Source organism: Megalobrama amblycephala, linkage group LG3, assembly GCF_018812025.1.
Source record: "Megalobrama amblycephala isolate DHTTF-2021 linkage group LG3, ASM1881202v1, whole genome shotgun sequence".
Taxonomy (NCBI): Eukaryota; Metazoa; Chordata; class Actinopteri; order Cypriniformes; family Xenocyprididae; genus Megalobrama; species Megalobrama amblycephala.
In genome coordinates this window covers 43,132,126-43,151,391 of record NC_063046.1, presented here as the reverse complement: position 1 = coordinate 43,151,391, position 19,266 = coordinate 43,132,126, and the positions used below count along the sequence as shown (strand labels likewise).

General features: G+C 37.7%; 1 protein-coding gene across 2 annotated transcripts in view; it reads right to left on the bottom strand.

Moving 5' to 3' along the window:
* trip4 (thyroid hormone receptor interactor 4) overlaps positions 1-19,266 on the bottom strand; it is an 87,007-nt gene that overhangs the window by 20,907 nt on the left and 46,834 nt on the right. The window contains exon 12 of one of the 2 annotated variants that reach the window (XM_048185572.1): positions 18,287-18,389. The exons of the other annotated variant lie outside the window; for it this stretch is intronic. Within the exon in view, the coding sequence (XP_048041529.1) occupies positions 18,287-18,389 (103 nt within the window). The remainder of the gene's footprint in view (positions 1-18,286; positions 18,390-19,266) is intronic. 2 annotated transcript variants of the gene reach the window in all.

Here is a 19,266-nt window from a genome sequence, read left to right as displayed (position 1 = left end):
AGTTTTTCATGCAAAAAAACAAACAAAAAAATGCAGAGAAATGATTATACTCTCCATTACACTGCCTCTGCAGTCAAACATATCTGAATAAATCTGTACAGAGACATAAATGAGCTCTTTAAACAGGATGCCTCAAGGCATATGTTCTTTTATTCAAGTACATGGAGTATGTTAGAAATAGAATGGGCATCAGCATACTGTATCCACTGGATACAGTATGCATCAGTGACACGAAGCGACTGACACGTCCATCGTAGTCAAATATCATGGTGCGATGATGCAAAACTATTTTTTAATGTCTTGATCTAGAGGTGGTCATATGCAAATGTATTTGCCCGTGTGACGTTACAGATCCCTCAATATCCAAATAAGCCATTTATGGAGCTTGGTTAAATAAATGTTTCGGTTTTTTTTTTATATATATATATATATATATATATATATATATATATATATATAATGAGGATGTTTTAAACCATGTTGTTTTAACCCTTGTGCAGTCTTCGTTTGGGAAGTACACTCAGTGTCTTCGGGGTCTCCACAGACCCCAGGCAACAAAATGCAATTTTGTAACAAAATACTTGTTTTTTTTTTTTAAACAAATGTAATTTTCTGTTTATTCTGTTTATTAATGTTTTTACTCCATGTTTGTGCAGTTTTTGGAGGATTTATCATATTTTTTAAAATTTATATAAATAAATTAAATAGGTTTAAATAGGTTTTTATACAAAAACAGCTTTTTATGTAAAATTCACTTTATAAAAGACCTACATTTCTAAATTTCATTCATGGGGATAACATGGATAATTTGACATGGTTTAGTGTAAGATTTTTGCCCGTCTTTTGGAAAATGCAGTTTTAAAAGTAAAAAACTATCATTTTTACCAGTAGATGCTGCAGAGCTCCACTATTTGCTATTTGACTGACTGAAAGACATCTTTTCACAAGTATTCTTCAGTTGGATTCATATCTAAATATTCTGAAATCACAATTATAACAATAAAGGCTACTTTTTTTCAAAGTTTAGTATTTTTTTTTTAATGAAAAAAAATCAGTTTTTCAATATTGTTACATTTATGATGAGACTCCACTTAGAAAATGGACAAAATTCATCCTCAAAATCAACATTTTTGAAAAACTTATTTTTTTCAGTACAAAAAAATGATAAACTTTGACAAAAAGTCATTTTTATTGTCTTTTATTGTCATAATTGTGATTTCATAATATTTAGATATAAATCCAACTGAAAAATACTTGTGAAAAGATGTCTTTCAGTCAGTCAAATAACACATAGCAAATAGTGGAGCTCTGCAGCCGTCTACTGGTAAAAGTGATATTTTTTTTACTTTTAAAACTGCATTTTCCAAAAGATGGGCAAAAATCTTACACTAAACCATATCAAATTATCCATGTTATCCCCGTGAATGAAAGATAGAAATGTGGGTCTTTTATAAAGTGAATTTTACATAATAAGCTGTTTTTGTATAAAATAAAATATGTATTTATTTATTTATATAAATTTAAAAGATATGACAAATCCTCCAAAAACTGCGCAAATATGAAGTAAAAACATTAATAAACAGAGTAAAATTATATTTGTTTTTTTAAAAACAATTATTTTGTTACAAAATTACATTTTGTTGCCTGGGGTCTCTGGAGACCCCGAAGACCCTGAGTGTGACCCTTTTTTTTACACTAACATAAAAACAAGATATCACTCCAATTTTTTTTTCTTTGTATATCTAGAAAGTGTTAACAACTGTACAAAGTTTAATGTCATTTGGACAAAGAGAACATTTTTTTTTATTTGAGCAAACGTTGTTTGGGGTCTGTGCAGACCCAAAGACCCTATAAGGGTTAAGGATGTTTTAAAGGGGACATCGGATGGCCATTTTTTTCAAGATGTAATTTAAGTCTCAGGAGTCCCCAGAACGTGTCTGTGAAGTTTCTGCTCAAAATACCTCACAGATCATCTATTATACAATGTTGTAAATACCGGCTCTTAGACACTAAGCTTTTCTTTGACTGTTAGCGTTTTTAAGACTCTTTTTGTGGTCGTGATATTCTAACATTACACTCTGACACACCATATTTCCACAAAACACTACCAACAAAAACAAACTCCATCACAGAGTAGACTCTGCAAATGCACCATAGACTTTAATGTAAAATGAATGTCAACACAATGCAGTGAATTCCACTCCCCTCTACTCCACTCATTTACTGTACCCTACCCTTCCTGCTAGGGGGGCACCTCAGTCACGTACCTAGGGTCAAAGCCCTGGCTAGACCCACTTTGAGAGTAATGAGCACATAAGCCACGAAAATCGATCCAAACATGGTAACATCATTGAGATCATCAATCAGGCCAACTGGACTGTTTGAATATCAACACTTTGTAAATGCCATTCAAAAAAAGCTATGACGATTCCTTACCGTGATATTTGGCACAAAAAGTCAAATCTAATCATATTATTCAGAAGGAAGCGGACAAGCATTTTTATTTATATCAGGTTTCAAAGAGTGTTTAACTGTACATGAGGTGCCTGTTACCCACCCAAAGACAAATCTAAATATTCTACTCATTTCTATGTTGGAGCTTGTCGACAAAACTAAGAGTATGTTTACTGTACATAACACAGAGCTGCTGCTGTTGGCAGGTCAATGCAAGGCAGTGACTCTCACTGCATACTAAGCGCACTTGCAGCAGTAGCCAGGGCGCCTAGGCTACATATGGTGGGGAATGTGTTAATGCAATATTCATGGTGTGCATGAGAGCGGAGCACAACACAGCTTTGAGGACTCTCTGAAGTCCCTTTCACACTCAACAGAACAGAAACATAGCGTGAAGGAGAGCCATGTATGATTTGGCCTTTCACACGAACACCAGCAAGCTTTATTACAGTTGTGATCTCTCACAGCTAAGCGAATATGTAACTATTTGACACTGAATTTCATGTAGACTCTTGCTATTAAGATACTGCAGTTAATTGACAGCCAAGTCATACCAAAAAGAAGCATAAATATACATATAACATTAAAGATTCAAAGCAATCATATCAGTTTTACACAAATCTGCCTTTGACAAGTCAAATGTTTTTTTTACCATCTACAACCGTGTATGTCAAGCTGTGTTGATGTATAACAGTATTGTACCTCTCCAGTTAGATTTGCACAATGCATAAATAGTCAAGGGATAACCCTGCCTTTGTTTTTAAGCCACTTAAGGAGTAATGCAGCATGAAGAGGGAAACACCCACTGATTTGAAGTGGTTACAACAAAGCTCTGATTTAAGGTGTTGTGCTTGGCAACCTAGAATGTGAGAATGTGATGTTGTGATAGGGCTGCGGAGAGTAAGGAAAAACAATAAAAATCAGTTGTATATAATATATATACCAACCATATAACCATACATAGAAGAGTAGCAAAAGGAATAGGCTTATTTAAATCGAAAAAGAGAGAAAATGTTATGTCAAATGCTGTGCATCCAATCAAACTAGTATTTTGGAGTGATGAGAGACATTTAAAAACCAAAATTGTCAATTTTTGTATTCAACTGATGAAGTTAAATGTATTATTAGTATTAAAAATACTTTTTAAGAACAAAACTATTTAAGAACAAATGTAGTAGAACATAGATCATAGTCTGAATATTTATCCAAGAGTCCAATTTTCAAGTCAACAAACATTTTTTATTTGGCAATTGAAGGAAAAACTAGGGAAGAATGTTACTGCATCAAAAAAAAAAAAAAAAAAAAAAAAAAAAAAAATGTTATTCTGAGAAACACATTGTTTCCACTGCAAGACCTTGTCACATAGATACACATATAACATAATGCATGTTTTACCTATTTGATTTGTTTAAAGTTCCCCTGTAGTCAATAATTATATCCCTTAAAACTCATATTTGATCACCAAAATGACATATTTAAATGTTTTCCTGAGAAAAAAATGTCTTCATGCCTTAAAATAGCCTGAATGTAACTCTACACCCTTGCCTCATTTAATATACGTGATCAATGTATATGCAAATTAGCCCCGCCTCCACTCACTCACGCCAGCTCAGAGATCCACTCGGTCAACTTACTGAGGTAAACGCTGCACAACTGTATCGCTCTTTACGATGTCGGCTACATAACGGTAATAAATATGATTAGCCTTTTGCTTGACTATGTTATCAAACAGCTCATAATGTGTTGCTAATGTTACACAAACCATGTTCCCGTTCTTCATGTCAGAGTCAGACAGCTGCCTTCTAATTGTTATAAACCCTTCGAACGTCGGTGGAGAAAGGCATATAGTTCATCTTAACATCGTAATATGTACATCATACACTCGCTATATTGCTAAATCTACACGATTTTTCATATCAACAGAAAAATATATAACCAGGAGAAACCAGGATGGCTTCTCGAGACTCCCCTGCTAGTTCGCTGTTAATGATATGCTAAAGCCCGCAGGCACATTGACGTGATTAGTTACAATGTAGTTTGTGCCGTAACAAACACCAGCGATTTCAAACCGCGGGTATGAGACTGTCTTTTTTTCAATGCAGTTTTAAAGAGAAAATACTCAGCAATGGTGTTGATAAATGAATTTGCAGATGGTTTGTCTTAAAGCATATTAAAAACACTACACAGACATATAAACAACTTGACCACAGGGGGTCTTTAAAGAGAAAAGCTTCTGTCAAACTAGGGCTGGGCGATATATCGCATGCAATTGTCACGCGCATTTCGTCAGTAAAGCCGGTTCCCTGATTACCTCTAAATCGCCATCACCTGCTTTCAAATGGAGCGGCATTTAATAGACAGAGCCGTAGTTCACTGATAAGCTACGCAATATCGCGTTCATTATCGCAGATGAATCGCCTTCGATAATGAACGCGATATTGCGTAGCTTATCAGTGATCTACGGCTCTGTCTATTAAATGCCGCTCCATTTGAAAGCAGGTGATGGCGATTTAGCGGCAATCAGGGAACCGGCTTTACTGACGAAATGCGCGTGACAATCGCATGCGATATATCGCCCAGCCCTATGTCAAACACAAAAAATTTTCATGCAACACTTAAAGATGCAAGGTGCAAATGAGCAACAACTGTAACCAGAGACCAGCAACTCGACTTTCATCCATGCACACAGTCTTTCCATTTACTCCCACCATCTTCCTCTCTCTCGCTCATGCATTAATTTTTTAAGAGCTTAAATGGCCATCTTGGCAGAGGCTGAGGGCACAGAGTCAAGGGTTCCTACTTCCAGCAACAAAGTAGTAGATGTATTTGTCGACAGATGAGCCTGTAAAAACACGCTTGACAACACCAAACCGAGACCTTGTAATCTTTGTCATCATATGGTGTGGGACTCCAGTACTCCCACGCTGTTGCTAGTGCTCTATTGCAGTTGGCTGTTGTGTAAATTAGGATTAAATTAAGATAAAGAAGAGGGCTCTTTGCCTCGTATCATTATTCATACGTACTGCAGTGGGAAAATTAAACCTCAGACAGTATGAGAAACATGGGAGCAGCTGGCAGCCCACACATAGACACGTCTCTCCATCGCTCTTCTCTGAGGACTTGGGCTCTCTAAGCAGAGCGGTCATTACTGATAACAAATGGAGGGCAACATTCATGCCAGATCACCACAGATCTGCCTCTCAGGAACACACAACTACTGCCATTCTGTGGAGGGACACATTAAAGTTGAAGTGTGTAATTTTTTCCAATGTTGAACACTTTCCCAGTGCAATGAAGGGAGACAACTAGAAGTAAGCCATTTGTAGACTGTGGTGCTTTCTTGGTCGTTTTTGAGGGGTCCGACAAGTCAAGGCGCGAGTTTGAGACAGGACAACCAGTTTCTCTGAACAATGGAAGATGGGGGAGGGGCTGAAGAGGCAATAGGAGTGTTTTAAAAACATTAATTGTGCAATACCACTTGGACCACTAGGGATGCAAAAGTTTCATTTACTCTTTATTAGGGATGCGCCAATTGAAAGTTCATATCGGACTTATACTGAGTATTGGATCAGTGCATCCCTAATTCTTCATTTAGCATTAGCGTTCAGTTATGACAGTCAACAAATTAAAACTCTTTTCAAAATGTTACAATGTTCCCAATTATTATGCATAATCTGAACATAAAGGTCTTTCGTTTAAAAGGACTGGAGTTTATTGGTGATTGTGAATGGTGTTGTACTTGCTATCGGGTGTCTGAGGAAAACGGCTCAGTAAACTATATAATGGATACTAGGCGTTTCATACATATAATCTCTTCTCTTTGTGCTGTAAATTTCATTATGGAGCAAGATTCGCCTGCGACTCAAAAAAGTGATGTTGCTTTACAGCGCATCATTGTGTGCCAGAAATACCCATGAGTGCTTTTTCTGCATTGGAACCTTTCACACTGTTTTTCACAATCAAAATAATTGATGTTTTGCCTATTTGTTCTATCATCTTTGTTTTAACCAAAAAACAATCTGTGCAATACATTCCAAGAAATGCTGTTTATAGTGTGTGTATATTTATGTAGTAACTAGGGGTGAAATGGACTTCGGTAAAATATCGTTCTCCAACTACAGATCGGTACGCACTTGCACTGTGGTTCATCTTAAATCAGACGATGCATCTATATTATGGTTTGTTGAGAATAACAATGCATAAAACAGACAAGAGAGTTCGGCTAATGTATGTTTCTGTCGATGGATACGCATACGAAACAGCTATGATCAATAAACAGGAACAAAACTGTGTCTTTTTATAAACTCTGTACGCTTGAATGTGACCAGTAATTTACACTATCATCACCCGGGAGTTGATAGCGCATGGTGAGACCTATCTGTGTTTAAACTAACTAATTTTAGCCTTGCCAATTTAAACATTAAAGTACAAGAAGATGAGATCTCTTCCGTTTGAACGGACAAATTCATACAAAAATTATGTCAACATGCCTGTCTTGGTGAGTATCCTAACAAACATAGTAGGTTATGCCTTAAGTGAACATAAAAAGTTGAGAAAGACAACGCATGTGTATCAGTATTCTGGATCCGTGCATTATCTCTTAAAAGTCTTAAAGTGACAGCAGCCTAATATTCCTGCTGTATGTGTTTTTAATGTTAATCAAAAAAGCTTTTGCAACTTTAATAATGAATAATCTTCATTTAGTTTATGCAGTGAAGATTATATGCAATATTATTTTAAATTTCTGTACGTGAAAACTACTGTTAGATACCTAAATAACTTGAAAAGCACTGTTTTTTTTATTTGTATCTTTGCTCTATTGTATTTATTTGTGCCGTTGCTTGCAGTTTGATTATTCTTGTTCTTATTTTCTTTATTTTTATTTGACAGCAGTTCTTTTTCCCCTCAACATAGCACGTACCGAACCGTACCGAAACATTGAACCCTAAAACAGTGATAAAAAACCAAACTGTGAGTAATTTGAACTGTTACACCCCTAGTGATAACTATCACAAATCTATTGTTCATAAGATTTTAAGAATGCTGGCAACCCTCACAGTTGGGCCACTGCTTTTAAAAACTAGTTGAAGAAGTTGATGAAACAACACAAGACAAAACCGACTTTAAAAGGCCATGTCAAACCAAGCCAACATCAAAAAACTATCAGTGACGAAAGCCGACTGTATTGTCGCCTCGCGTCAGCTGTGTCTTAGCCAAAAAGCTGCGCTTGAACACACTGCAAAAACTACAACCAAGTGCCAACTAGCATGTGCGTTCTGTGCCTGCATTTAAGGAAATAACTGTCTATATCAGCAAGCATCAATATTCAGATTCGATATTCAATATTCAAATTCGTCGGACCCAGGTCTAATTGTGTTATTTATCTACATTTCATGCTAAGCTGACCTGTGCTTGAAATGAGAATTACGTCTATTTCAATTCATAGTCAAATACCAACTGCATTCTTGGATCGTTGCTTGAGTGCACAGGACCTTCAAAGGTTTGCTTGCTTGGTTTTTTCTGGCAGTGCTGAACAGTCTCCCTCCCATTCTCTTTTCATGTACACACATCTTTTATGTGTTTATGTAGCACTCAGTATAAAAGCTATTACGTCTTTTTAGCACTGAAGGGTTGTATCACGGAGACAGATATACAAGCGTATCAAAACCGCTTGTTGATATTTTGATCACAAACCACGATACGAGTGAACAACTCTGTGTGGGAGCATGGAAAAGTAGCCAGCTATTAAACTCTTAAACTCTATTCCACATGGCCTCCAGGACAAGTAGTTTTCAGTTACTAAGAAACATTAACAGATCTTTTTCAGGGTAAACACCACATTTAATGTTACACGGATGAAAAGGAGACTGCGAGGGATAGAAGTAGAGCCCATTCAATGAGCTGTATTGCCATTAAATTCGCTTTGTGCTTGTGCTAACAATTTACAGGCTTTCTCTTCTGGAAAAACTGACCAAACTCATGCTGTAAAATTTTTGTTCAATCAAATACTCTGTGGAATGAGAATGTTCCTTTTCCTGCATCCAATCTGCAAGCAGCAAATCGTGGTGCATGACTGCGACAAAAATAAAGCCTATTGGCTAAAAGAGACTCTTCTTTTGATATATCCCACCCAAACTTCCTGTTTCAATAGGAAATATATCAACACATAATTTAGCTTTTTTCCCCACTGAAATACAGTGCGAACAATTTGCATGAGGGTACACAACAGCACAAACTACTGAACAGACTGTACTTCTAACCATCATAGCCTAATTTTAATTTCTGCAAAGTTCTAAAGTAAAAACCCAACTCAACATTTTCTCAAAAACATTGGTTCTCTCTGAACATGAAAATGTTGCATAATCGCTTGTGTTCACCCACCTGCAAAAGGGGGTGGTGTGAAGTAGTAAGTACTGGAAGGTTGCCGGCTCAAGCCTTGTAAGGAATGAGCTATGAACCGACATCACTGTGTAAGGCACTTAACCCAAGGTTTCTCCAGGGGGATTGTCCCTGTAATAATGTACGGACACCATGGTTGTGCCAAGTAGGACAAGTTCCTGGAAAAACATTAGGGTAGGGGAGTGGAAATTCAACAAGCTTCTCCATCCCTCCTCCACTTCCTAAGAATCTGACAAGCTGACCTATTATATATTTAGGGCTGTATACTGTATACACAAATGTATTCCAGTTGTTTTCCAATTTATAAATGTGTCATTTAAGAACAGAAAACAAGGTATGTGCAAGATACTTGTGTTTAGGATTACTTTACGTCAAGGTTAGGTCTAGATTCTTTGACAGGAACGTTCTTTCAGGATTAGCAAAATTTGTCTTACTTGGCAAAATCACAATGGCTAGTACAAGGCCAAGACAAATCTGCACCCACCCAACTCTACAGATCTGGCTGTATATATATGTTTTGATTCTCAGCTCCATTTTCACAATTTAAAAAGGTCTGCTGTAACTATGTTCGGAAAAACTCATCTGCTAAGTGACTACTTGCCTACTAGGATACAGTTATAACTTCTGTCCAAAGTCTGAAAATTCCACCCAAAATCAGCATAAATGCCAAAAAAAAAGTCCTTCAGATGATTCCTTCTGAGACCTGCCAGTATTGTCCGCAGTTTTGGATAAACTCATCTGCTAAGTGACCACTCACCCACTAACATGCAGTGTTATAACACCTGAGCAATGTTTGAAAGCTGTGATTTCATTCACCTTTTGCCAGTTTGAGGATCACTATCACTGCTTTGAGTTTAAAGGGCAAAGAGGGGGAGGGAGCCCTTCTCTGAGCACTAAAGTCCTCTTGTTCACTGCACGCTTCTCCTTCACATTAGTGAAGCAGCCAGTTCCCAGCTGCCCATTAGCTGTGTGACAGATCTGTAATAAACACAGCCTGTCACCTCTGAAGCCTGCTGCACATTTCCTGGGTAATATATAACCACCCCCAATACACATTCCCTTCCCCCACCGCAAGGCTCAATAGACCTGAAACCCGATTTCTGTCGAGCATCCCAGCAGCTGCTGAAGCAAGAAATTCCACCGCACCCAGATAGCCCTGGAAAATACATGAATATAAAAAAGGAGTCCATGAATAAATCAAAACCTCTCTTTTTACTTACCCTATGGAAGAGAATGAAAAAACGTTGTGGTGAAATGAAAGGAAAAAAAGTGAAGGAACAAGGGCACTGCAGGGAGAAAAATCAAAGCGCGATAACAGTAGAAGCTCATGGCCTCAGGCTACTGGAGCCCCTTGGTAAGGTAGCTGGTGGGTGGTGAGGTAACTGGTGGGTGATTTTGCACACTTTTCTGCACCGATTGTGTAGGACAATCTGACAGAATTCTACGAATGGACTTAAATATGGTAAGAGCGCTCAATAACTACATATCCAAGAGCAGAACAGTATATCTCACTTTGTTTTCAGAGTAAAATAGTTCACAAGTTCTCAAATTTGGGAAGAAATCATCAGTTCCCTTTTGTTAAATGACACAAACCAGTAACTCCAAAGTCAGTATGTCTGAATGATTAATTGAAAGCACTAACTCGCAAAAGTCATTTGCTTGTCAATGAAGCTACACTGATTGATTTGCGACATTTGTGGTGCATCAGAAATATGTAAATGCCAGTTACTAGTGTTGTAGTACTCAAGACCAGTCTTAGTCTTGAGACCACTTTTTTTGAAGGTCTTGGTCTTTTATACTCAGTCTTTTCTTGGTCTTAGACTGAGAGGACTCAGGATTTTGTTTCAAGACTGGTCAAGACCACCACTGCGGGAATTGCTAATCACTAAATTGCCGGTGTATTGTCTAATTTATTTATTAACATCATTGATGTGATTGGGTGTAAAATGTCCTGCTTCAGATGCAATCAATAATGAAATTTGCAATTTGATTTATTTATTGTGCTAGGTCAGAAATTAATAAGGGATTGTGTCAAAAATGTTACCAAAATTAATACAAATGCTCACAAAATTCAAGACATTGTTGCAAAAATGTATCTGGATCTGGATTTTTATATTATAACTTGATATAATTAAGCAATATCACACAAGCAATTGAGCACAATTGTAAACTTTATATTGCTTTTATACAAACATTCAATAAAGAAAATTTTATTTTTAAAACATTACTCTTAACATTGTTTAAATGCATTTGTAATTTTACTAACACAGATGCAGCTTCTGTGCTACCTCTGCCGTGCAAAGATGAATTTTGTTGTTAATGATTTCAAGTCATTTAAAAACAAGCCATTTTTCAGGTGGTAATGTGGATCTTTTAGATGAAGTTAAGGATTGCTAGTCTGGTCTTGGTCTCGACTCTGTCTTGCCCTGCATTGGTCTTGGTCTTGTCTTGGTCTCAACCCCTCAAAGTCTTGGTCTTGTCTTGGTCTCAACATGTATTGGTCTTGATCTCGGATTAGGTGGTCTTGACTACAACACTACCAGTTACACCTACTAACAAATTTGCCCTTTAACAGTATGGTAAAATTAAACAAACTGTGGTCAGTCGCTTTACATTCTGGTCGGACAATCTCTTCCTGGTCTAACTGGGCTGTTCTTGGCCAGAATAAGTTGCCAAGTGAAGCAGATATTCCAATAGTCGAAAACCAGGCTGTAAGTCACCAGAAGTAAAAAAGGTGGCCCATTTATTAAAATAAATCTTTGTTCACTACAGTTGGCTAAAACAGACAAAAGGCTTCCTTTCAGGAAATAAATAGATCATCTACTTCAAGTCCATCCTTCAGCAAAGCAGTTCAGCATGGCATGCTAGAAGCTGGGCTGCATATTATTAATGCATGCAGCTTGCAAGGCACACTTGTTTGGATATTGAAGCCGTATTGATTTGAATAAAGCAAGAAGAGAGAGACAACCTTTACCCTTTAAAAGGCTGGCATGTAACAGAATCACTGATGTGAACTTGCAATATTCACACATGGCTGAAGCCACTCATCAGGATATCTCCGATAGCTCGGTGCAGCGAGGGTGACCTTCAGTGCGGAGATGAAATGACAGGATAAAAGATTCGGGTGCCTGATGAACAGAAACCTCAGCTCCCACACAGCTCTTAATACATTTGTTTTAATCAGCGAATGGAAATTTACTTGTAATGGAATGACAGAGTCCACATTTGCCACATCTAAATATCAGCAATTCTAGCAACAATGAGGGGTAGATGGATGGTTTTCTATTATGCAAGTCCGTTTTCTGTAATAGCTTTTTGAAATAGCAATCTTTTTTGATTGCTAATCCATACACCATCCTGTTTGGGACAATAGGTTAGAGACAAAGTTGTTCATGTGCAGGACAAGTAGGGTGACACATTGACCCTAACGCTGGATAAACCTTAGAAGACACGGAAGAGGTAAAGGGCAGGACATCTCTGTGGTGACTCCCAGCTTATCAGTCCATATCTCCTCCCCCATTCACCCCATAAGGAGTTCATGGAGGTCGGCTCTCTTGAGAGCTCGGTCAGCTTAGGAGAGAATGAAAATGAATGGGAAACGGTGGCTAGACACAAGGTCAAAATGGATATAAAATTCTCCATTACGATATGAAAAGCCGGTGGAGAAAAAAGGGAGCTTTGAATGTCAGAAGGAAGGATCGCTTTTGAGGGCCTGGCTTTGTGCTTCCTTTATGTGAAAACAAAAGAATCCGAACACTGAGTCGCCAGTGCTCTTGTAAAAGCAATCACCCATGCTTGTCAGAGATGCTTTCCAACCGAGAATTCACAAATTTAGTTATATAATTAATTGACCATTTTTATCTAAGAAGCTAAGAGGGTTAACCAGAAAAGAATGTGTGCATGTGATTAAGAAGAAACTGTCACACAGATACTGTCCAAGTGTGAAATGCTTCCAGTCTGTACTGTGAAATAACACCATTGTTGACAGTTGAGCTGCTGTGAAGAATGGCCGGGAAAATGGCACCAAACAACCTTCATTAAGAGTGGAGATTTGCTGCAAACAAGACTCTAGATACAAACAGTGCATGAACTATCTGTACGTTAAAATTCGTTGGACAACGAAGTGATGTTTCTTTCATAATATAAGTTTTTTTATGAGGTCTGGTGACAAAAACATGGGTCTTGTGGCTGGAACAAGAGGTTCTATCATTCCCAGAAAAAAAGCTAACATTCATCAGTTAGCATTCCCATTCATCTCAATGGCAGCTTCTCAGCTGGTGCAGGACCTCCCAGAAGTACACTGCCATAAGGTTTTTTTTTTTTTTGGCGGATCACCAGAGCCGTGAATGCAATGTGACTTATCACTCTGAAGCTGGCTGGTGGCACCACAAGAACATACACAGTCCTAAACACTTCATTAGCGACTATCCTGATCTGTGATGTCAAACCCAGGAAATGCCCAGAGGAAAGGACCAGCTGGAGTGCATTTGTCTTTTGTTCAGATCGACAATTCGGGGCAGTTGTGGCCTAATGGATAGAGAGTCGGACTTGTAACCCAAAGGTCATGGGTTTGAGGTCCGGCAGGGATTGTCGGTGAGGGGAGTGAATGTCCAGCGCTCTCCCCACCTTCAATACCACGACTGAGGTGAGACCCTTGAGCATGGCACCGTACCCCCAACTGCTCCCCGGGCGCCGCAGCAATGGCTGCCCACTGCTCCGGGTGTGTGTTCACGGTGTGTGTGTTCACTGCTGTGTGTGTGCACTTGGATGGGTTAAATGCAGAGCACAAATTCCGAGTATGGGTCACCATACTTGGCCACATGTCACTTCACTTCACTTCAATTATTTGTTTCACTTGTAATGTATTTTTACATTAATCACCTTCTTTGATATTCATGGCTGCTACAAAAAAAATCATAAAATAAAATAATTCAAATGGTTTACTATCAAATGGTAGGCCACTGACATATACTATGGTAAAATCTCCACAATATTACCATTGATTTTCTATAGGATATTTTTATGGTAATTGAATGGCTCTCTTTTCAAACTCATGCAAATCAAATATGCTACCATTGTTATTGGCAATGCCTAAAGATGTGATTGTTTGGACATCCACGATGTGAAAATCTGTCGGCATAAATCAAATGAACAAACACCTTGATCATAACCAAAGGGAACCAAAGCTAAATGATGATAGTGAAGACAACAATAAACATGGGGACCTATTATGCAAAATTCACTTTTGCATGGTGTTTGGACATAAATGTGTGTTGGCAGTGTGTGTACACAACAACCCTATAGTGATAAAAATCCAACAACTCCTTTTTTTTAATCCCCATAAATCATAAGCAGTGTCTCAGAACAAGCTTTGCAGGTTCCTGGCAGTGTGACGTCACATTAGCCACAGGCCCCGCCCACAAATGTTGACAGACACTGACGTTTGAATATAGAACCGCCCTGAGCGAGTTCACAGCGAGTACGCCATTGCTGCACTGACAAGAACGTCTCCCAAGCGTTTTAGGTGTTCTGTAGCTGGATGGATTAATCCACAAACCTCTCTTCATTTACTACCTAAATCTGAGCTGCTGAAAACGAGGTGGATTAATTTGGTTTTCCAGGAAAATGCTCCCTCAGTTCTGTCGAAATTTGTTTATGTCTGCGCGAATCATTTCACACCGGACTGCTTAGTGAATGAATATCAATACAAAGGGACAATACAAAACAGAGACTGCTAAAAATGTGCTACTCAAGGATATACAGGTGCTGGTCATATAATTAGAATATCATGAAAAAGTTTATTTTTTTATTGTAAATTATTTTTAAAAATGAAACTTTCATATATTCTAGATTCCCTACATGTAAAGTAAAACATTTCAAAAGTTTTTTTTTTTTTTTTTTTAATTTTGATGATTAGAGTGTACAGCTCATGAAAGTCCAAAATCCAGTATCTCAAAATATTAGAATATTTATATTTGAGTTTCATTAAATGACCATCCCTACAGTATAAATTTCGGGTATCTCTTGTTCTTTGAAACCACACTAATGGGGAAGACTGCTGACTTGGCAATGGTCCAGGAGACAATCATTGACACCCTCCACAAAGAGAGTAAGTCACAGATGGCCATTACTGAATGTGGTGGCTGTTTACAGAGTGATGTATCAAAGCATATTAAATGCAAAGTTGACTAGAAGGAAGAAATTGGGTAGGCAAAGGTGCACAAGCAACAGGGATGACCACAAGCTTGAGAATACTGTCAAGTAAAGCCGATTCAAACACTTGGAAGAGCTTCACAATGAGTAGAATGAAGCCGGAGTCAGCGCATCAAGAGTCACCACACTCGGACATCTTCAGGAAAAGGACTACCAAGCCACTTCTGAAACAGAAACAACGTCAGAAGCATCTTACCTGGGCTAAGGAGAAAAATAACTGGACAGTGAACAGTGGTAGAAAGTCCTCTTTCAGATAAAAGTAAATTTTACATTTCATGTTGAAATCATGGTCCCAGAGTCTGAAGGAAGACTGGAGAGGCACAGAATCCAAGCTGCTTGAAGTCTAGTGGGAAGTTTCTGAAGTTAGTAATGATTTGGGGGGCCGTGACGTCTGCTGGTGTTGGTCCATTGTGTTTTATCAAGTGCAAAGTCAATGCAGCCATCTTCCAGGAGATTTTGGAGCACTTTATGCTTCCATCTGCTGACAAGCTTTATGGAGATGCTGATTTCCTTTTCCAGCAGGACTTTAGCACCTGCCCACAGTGCAAAAACCACTTCCAAGTTGTTTGCTGACCATGATATTACTGTGCTTTATTGGCCAGCCAACAAGCCTGACCCCTGAATCTATGGGATATTTTCAAGAGAAAGATGAGAAACAGTTGATCCAACAATATACAGATGATCTGAAGGCTCAATAGTGCCTCAGCAGTGCCACAGGCTGATCACTTCCATGCCAGACTTCACTGATGTTGTAATTTGTGCTAGAGCAAGTCATTTGCTGTAATATGTGCTGCCGACCAAGTATTGAGTGTACAAATGAACATACTTTAAAGAACTTGAACTTTTCTGTTTTGAAAATCCATTTTTTGATTGATCTTAGGAAATATTCTAATATTTTGAGATACTGGATTTTGGACTTTCATGAGCTATACGCTCTAATCATCAAATTTAAAAAAAAAAAAAAACTTTTTAAATGTTTTACTTTACATGTAGGGAATCTAGAATATATGAAAGTTTCATTTTTAAAAATAATTTACAATAAAAAAATGAACTTTTTCACGATATTCTAATTATATGACCAGCACCTGTACAAGTAAAAACTGTTCGTGATCCAGCTTACAGTCTCCAGAGTGATACTGGATACGGCAGTAATGAAGGTAAGAGCACTTTATTACAGTTTATTTACGGGTATAAAGTTTATTAAGCACCACCCGAAAGGCATAAGGTCTTTATATATTTGTTTACTGTTAGTTGTAATGAGTGTTTCTGTGTTTTTCGCTATGTTGGTGATAATAATACAAGGGGGAGAGAGAGAGAGAGAGAGAGAGAGAGAGAGAGAGAGTATATAGATAATATTTTAATGCACACTTGCAGTGTTTTATTAAGCTCTTACAGAGATTTTCTAGAGTGAAAACTGACGATTCATCTTTTGTGTTAAGTACAATAAACATCATAAAACTCATCGGTAAAGTTTTGGCCATCATTCGGACAGTACAACAGACTTGTACTAATATAGTGGATAAAAACAAGAAGGCAGTATAAGTTATAACCGTAATTGAACTAAACTATACCTGTTCTATCTCCATGCAGCATATATTTGCAGTTTCTGACATTATAATGCGTCCTGACTGAATCCTGTCACCGGTGAACGAGCTCTTGAAGCTCCGCCCTCTTAGGCAGAGCACAGCAGCTCATTTGCATTTAAAGGGCACACACTGAAACGGCTCGTTTTTGCTCAACCACTAAAAGTGGCAATTTTAAAATGCTATAAAAAATTATCTGTGGGGTATTTTGAGCTAAAACTTCTCATACACACTCTGGGAACATCAGAGACTTATTTTACATCTTGTAAAATGGGCCATAATAGGTCCCCTTTAAATGATAAGAACGACCAGTGCAACACATGAAAAGAAGCAGCTTATGTTTACCATTCAAGGAAAATTTCACCAGCAACAACGTATGACATATTGCATGAAAAGAATGGTGTAAACAAACAGCCATTACACAAAGGCAATTATGAAAATGTAATTTGAATACCATGCAACAACAGTTACAGTAAAAGATGGTGTGCAAATCATAGCTCTGTTGTAAAACCTAGTGAAGTGCCTCAATGTCTACAGTCTAGATGGGCTGAAAAACTGGTATCAACAGAGTTTGGCATTAGCAAGTTAAGCTAATGACATGATACTCAAATCACAACACATAAAATACAAGATTATTATAAACCAACACTGCCTTTGCTTCATCTAACAACAAATTTATATATATATATATATTTTTTTTTTTTTTTTTTAACCAAACTTGGTACAATATACTATCTGATTGCCTTCTCTGTGAAGGATATACAGTATTATACAAAAGTACATTAAATGCTTTTCATAGAAAAACATTTGCTTTAAGATCTTTTGCTTTAGTGTGCCATTTTAGATTTCCAAACATTACTTTGGCAAATATTGTATAATATACATAATTGTATATAAATTAACATCTTAAAGAACCAAAAAGCATAAATTTCCTTGACATAGTACACAATGCCATGATGTTCTACAAAACGACATGGCGTACTATGCGTTGTATGTCATGCCGTAGTGTAAAATGTCATGGCATTGTGTACTATGTCGCAGAAATTAGTGCTTTTTGGACGTACGTCGAATGCGTACGGCTGTCCCAACGGAAGCTCGTTATTTTACTTTATAAAGTTTTAAATAAGGATACTTGTCTTACACAAATGCATCGATTCACTTCAGAAGGCCTTTATTAACCCTTGAGTCATATGGATTCATTTTTCTTTTGTCTTCAGAATTTGGGCCCCATTCACAACTATTATAAACATTGAAGGAATAAGGATATTTTTAAATATATCTCCGATTGTGTTCGTCTGAAAGAAGATAGTCATATACACCTAGGATGGCTTGAGGGTGAGTAAATCATGGGATAATTTTCACTTTTGGGTGAACGATCCCTTTAAAATAAATGTTTTTGTGAAGCACCTAAAGACTTCTGCACAGTACTGAATTCGATGATGTCTTAGAATTTGGTTTAAAAGAATCTTTTTGGGGCAGCATAATGAATTTGCCTACCTTCATGTGTGTAGTGGCCTATATGATGCTTAAAATCTCCGTAGGCCGCTCACTGGGTTTTATGCATGTGTTTAAATGTGAGCGTGTAGAAAGTGTGAACAACTAGAGCCGGTACATGAAAAGAGGCAGGCAGGACTTACAAATCTTGTGTTTCCCTTTCATGGGAAATTTCACCACCAACTCCTGGGGGTTGGAGCAAATGAAGACAAATGGAGAAGTCGACTCCTCGCTGATCTGGGGATACTGAAAAGAGAGAGAGGAAACAATGAGCTGTGTTCAGCCACTTGGTTACCACGCACAGAAAGCACAGCTGCTTTGAAAGGCTTCTCTTCCCCGTAATTGATAGGCAGCACACAGGAGAGGCGAAATTGACTGGCACTTTCATAAGAAAGGTGACATCTATCTAATCTGTCGGGGGAAGGCACAGGTCATCTTATTTCCTCCCGACCATCAGAGAGTCGTATGATTGTATCACGGCATTCAAGAAGCACAAGCTTTTCACAGCACTATTTCCTCCCCCCACCCCCACACTAAAAGCGGCAAAGAGAGCTTGACACAATCAGGGCTTTTAAGAGAGCTGCAGATATGAGGTCCCTCTGCATACTTGAGTTGTCTCGCAGGAGATGTGGATAAATTCAGCCACTGCTAGATTTACTCACACTCGTGTTGTGATACGCCCACCTATCTGATTGAATTTCTTGCGGGGAAATGTTGCTTCAAGATCAGCAGATGAAAGGCTGAACATGTACTTTTTTCAACATTAAATTATATAAAGTCAAGTTGCTAAAATTTAGAAATACATACCTTACATGAAATATTTCAAATGTATAAAATATGAATTAAAAAATACATTTCTTTTTTTTCTTTATTTCATTTAATAACCTTTAAAATAGTCATGCGGTGTGACAAATGCAAGGACAAATATACCTTTTGTAGTTCATGTCAATGGAAATGCATCCACTAAAACTCTACTATGAGTTCTCTAGATGCCAACATGGGCAAGTTGTCTATAACATGCCCTCATCATCATTAAAACCCATGAACAAAATTATAAATATGCAAAATATATTAAAAACTATTTTGATAGTTTGGGATAATTGGGACTCCATTTGGGAGTCCA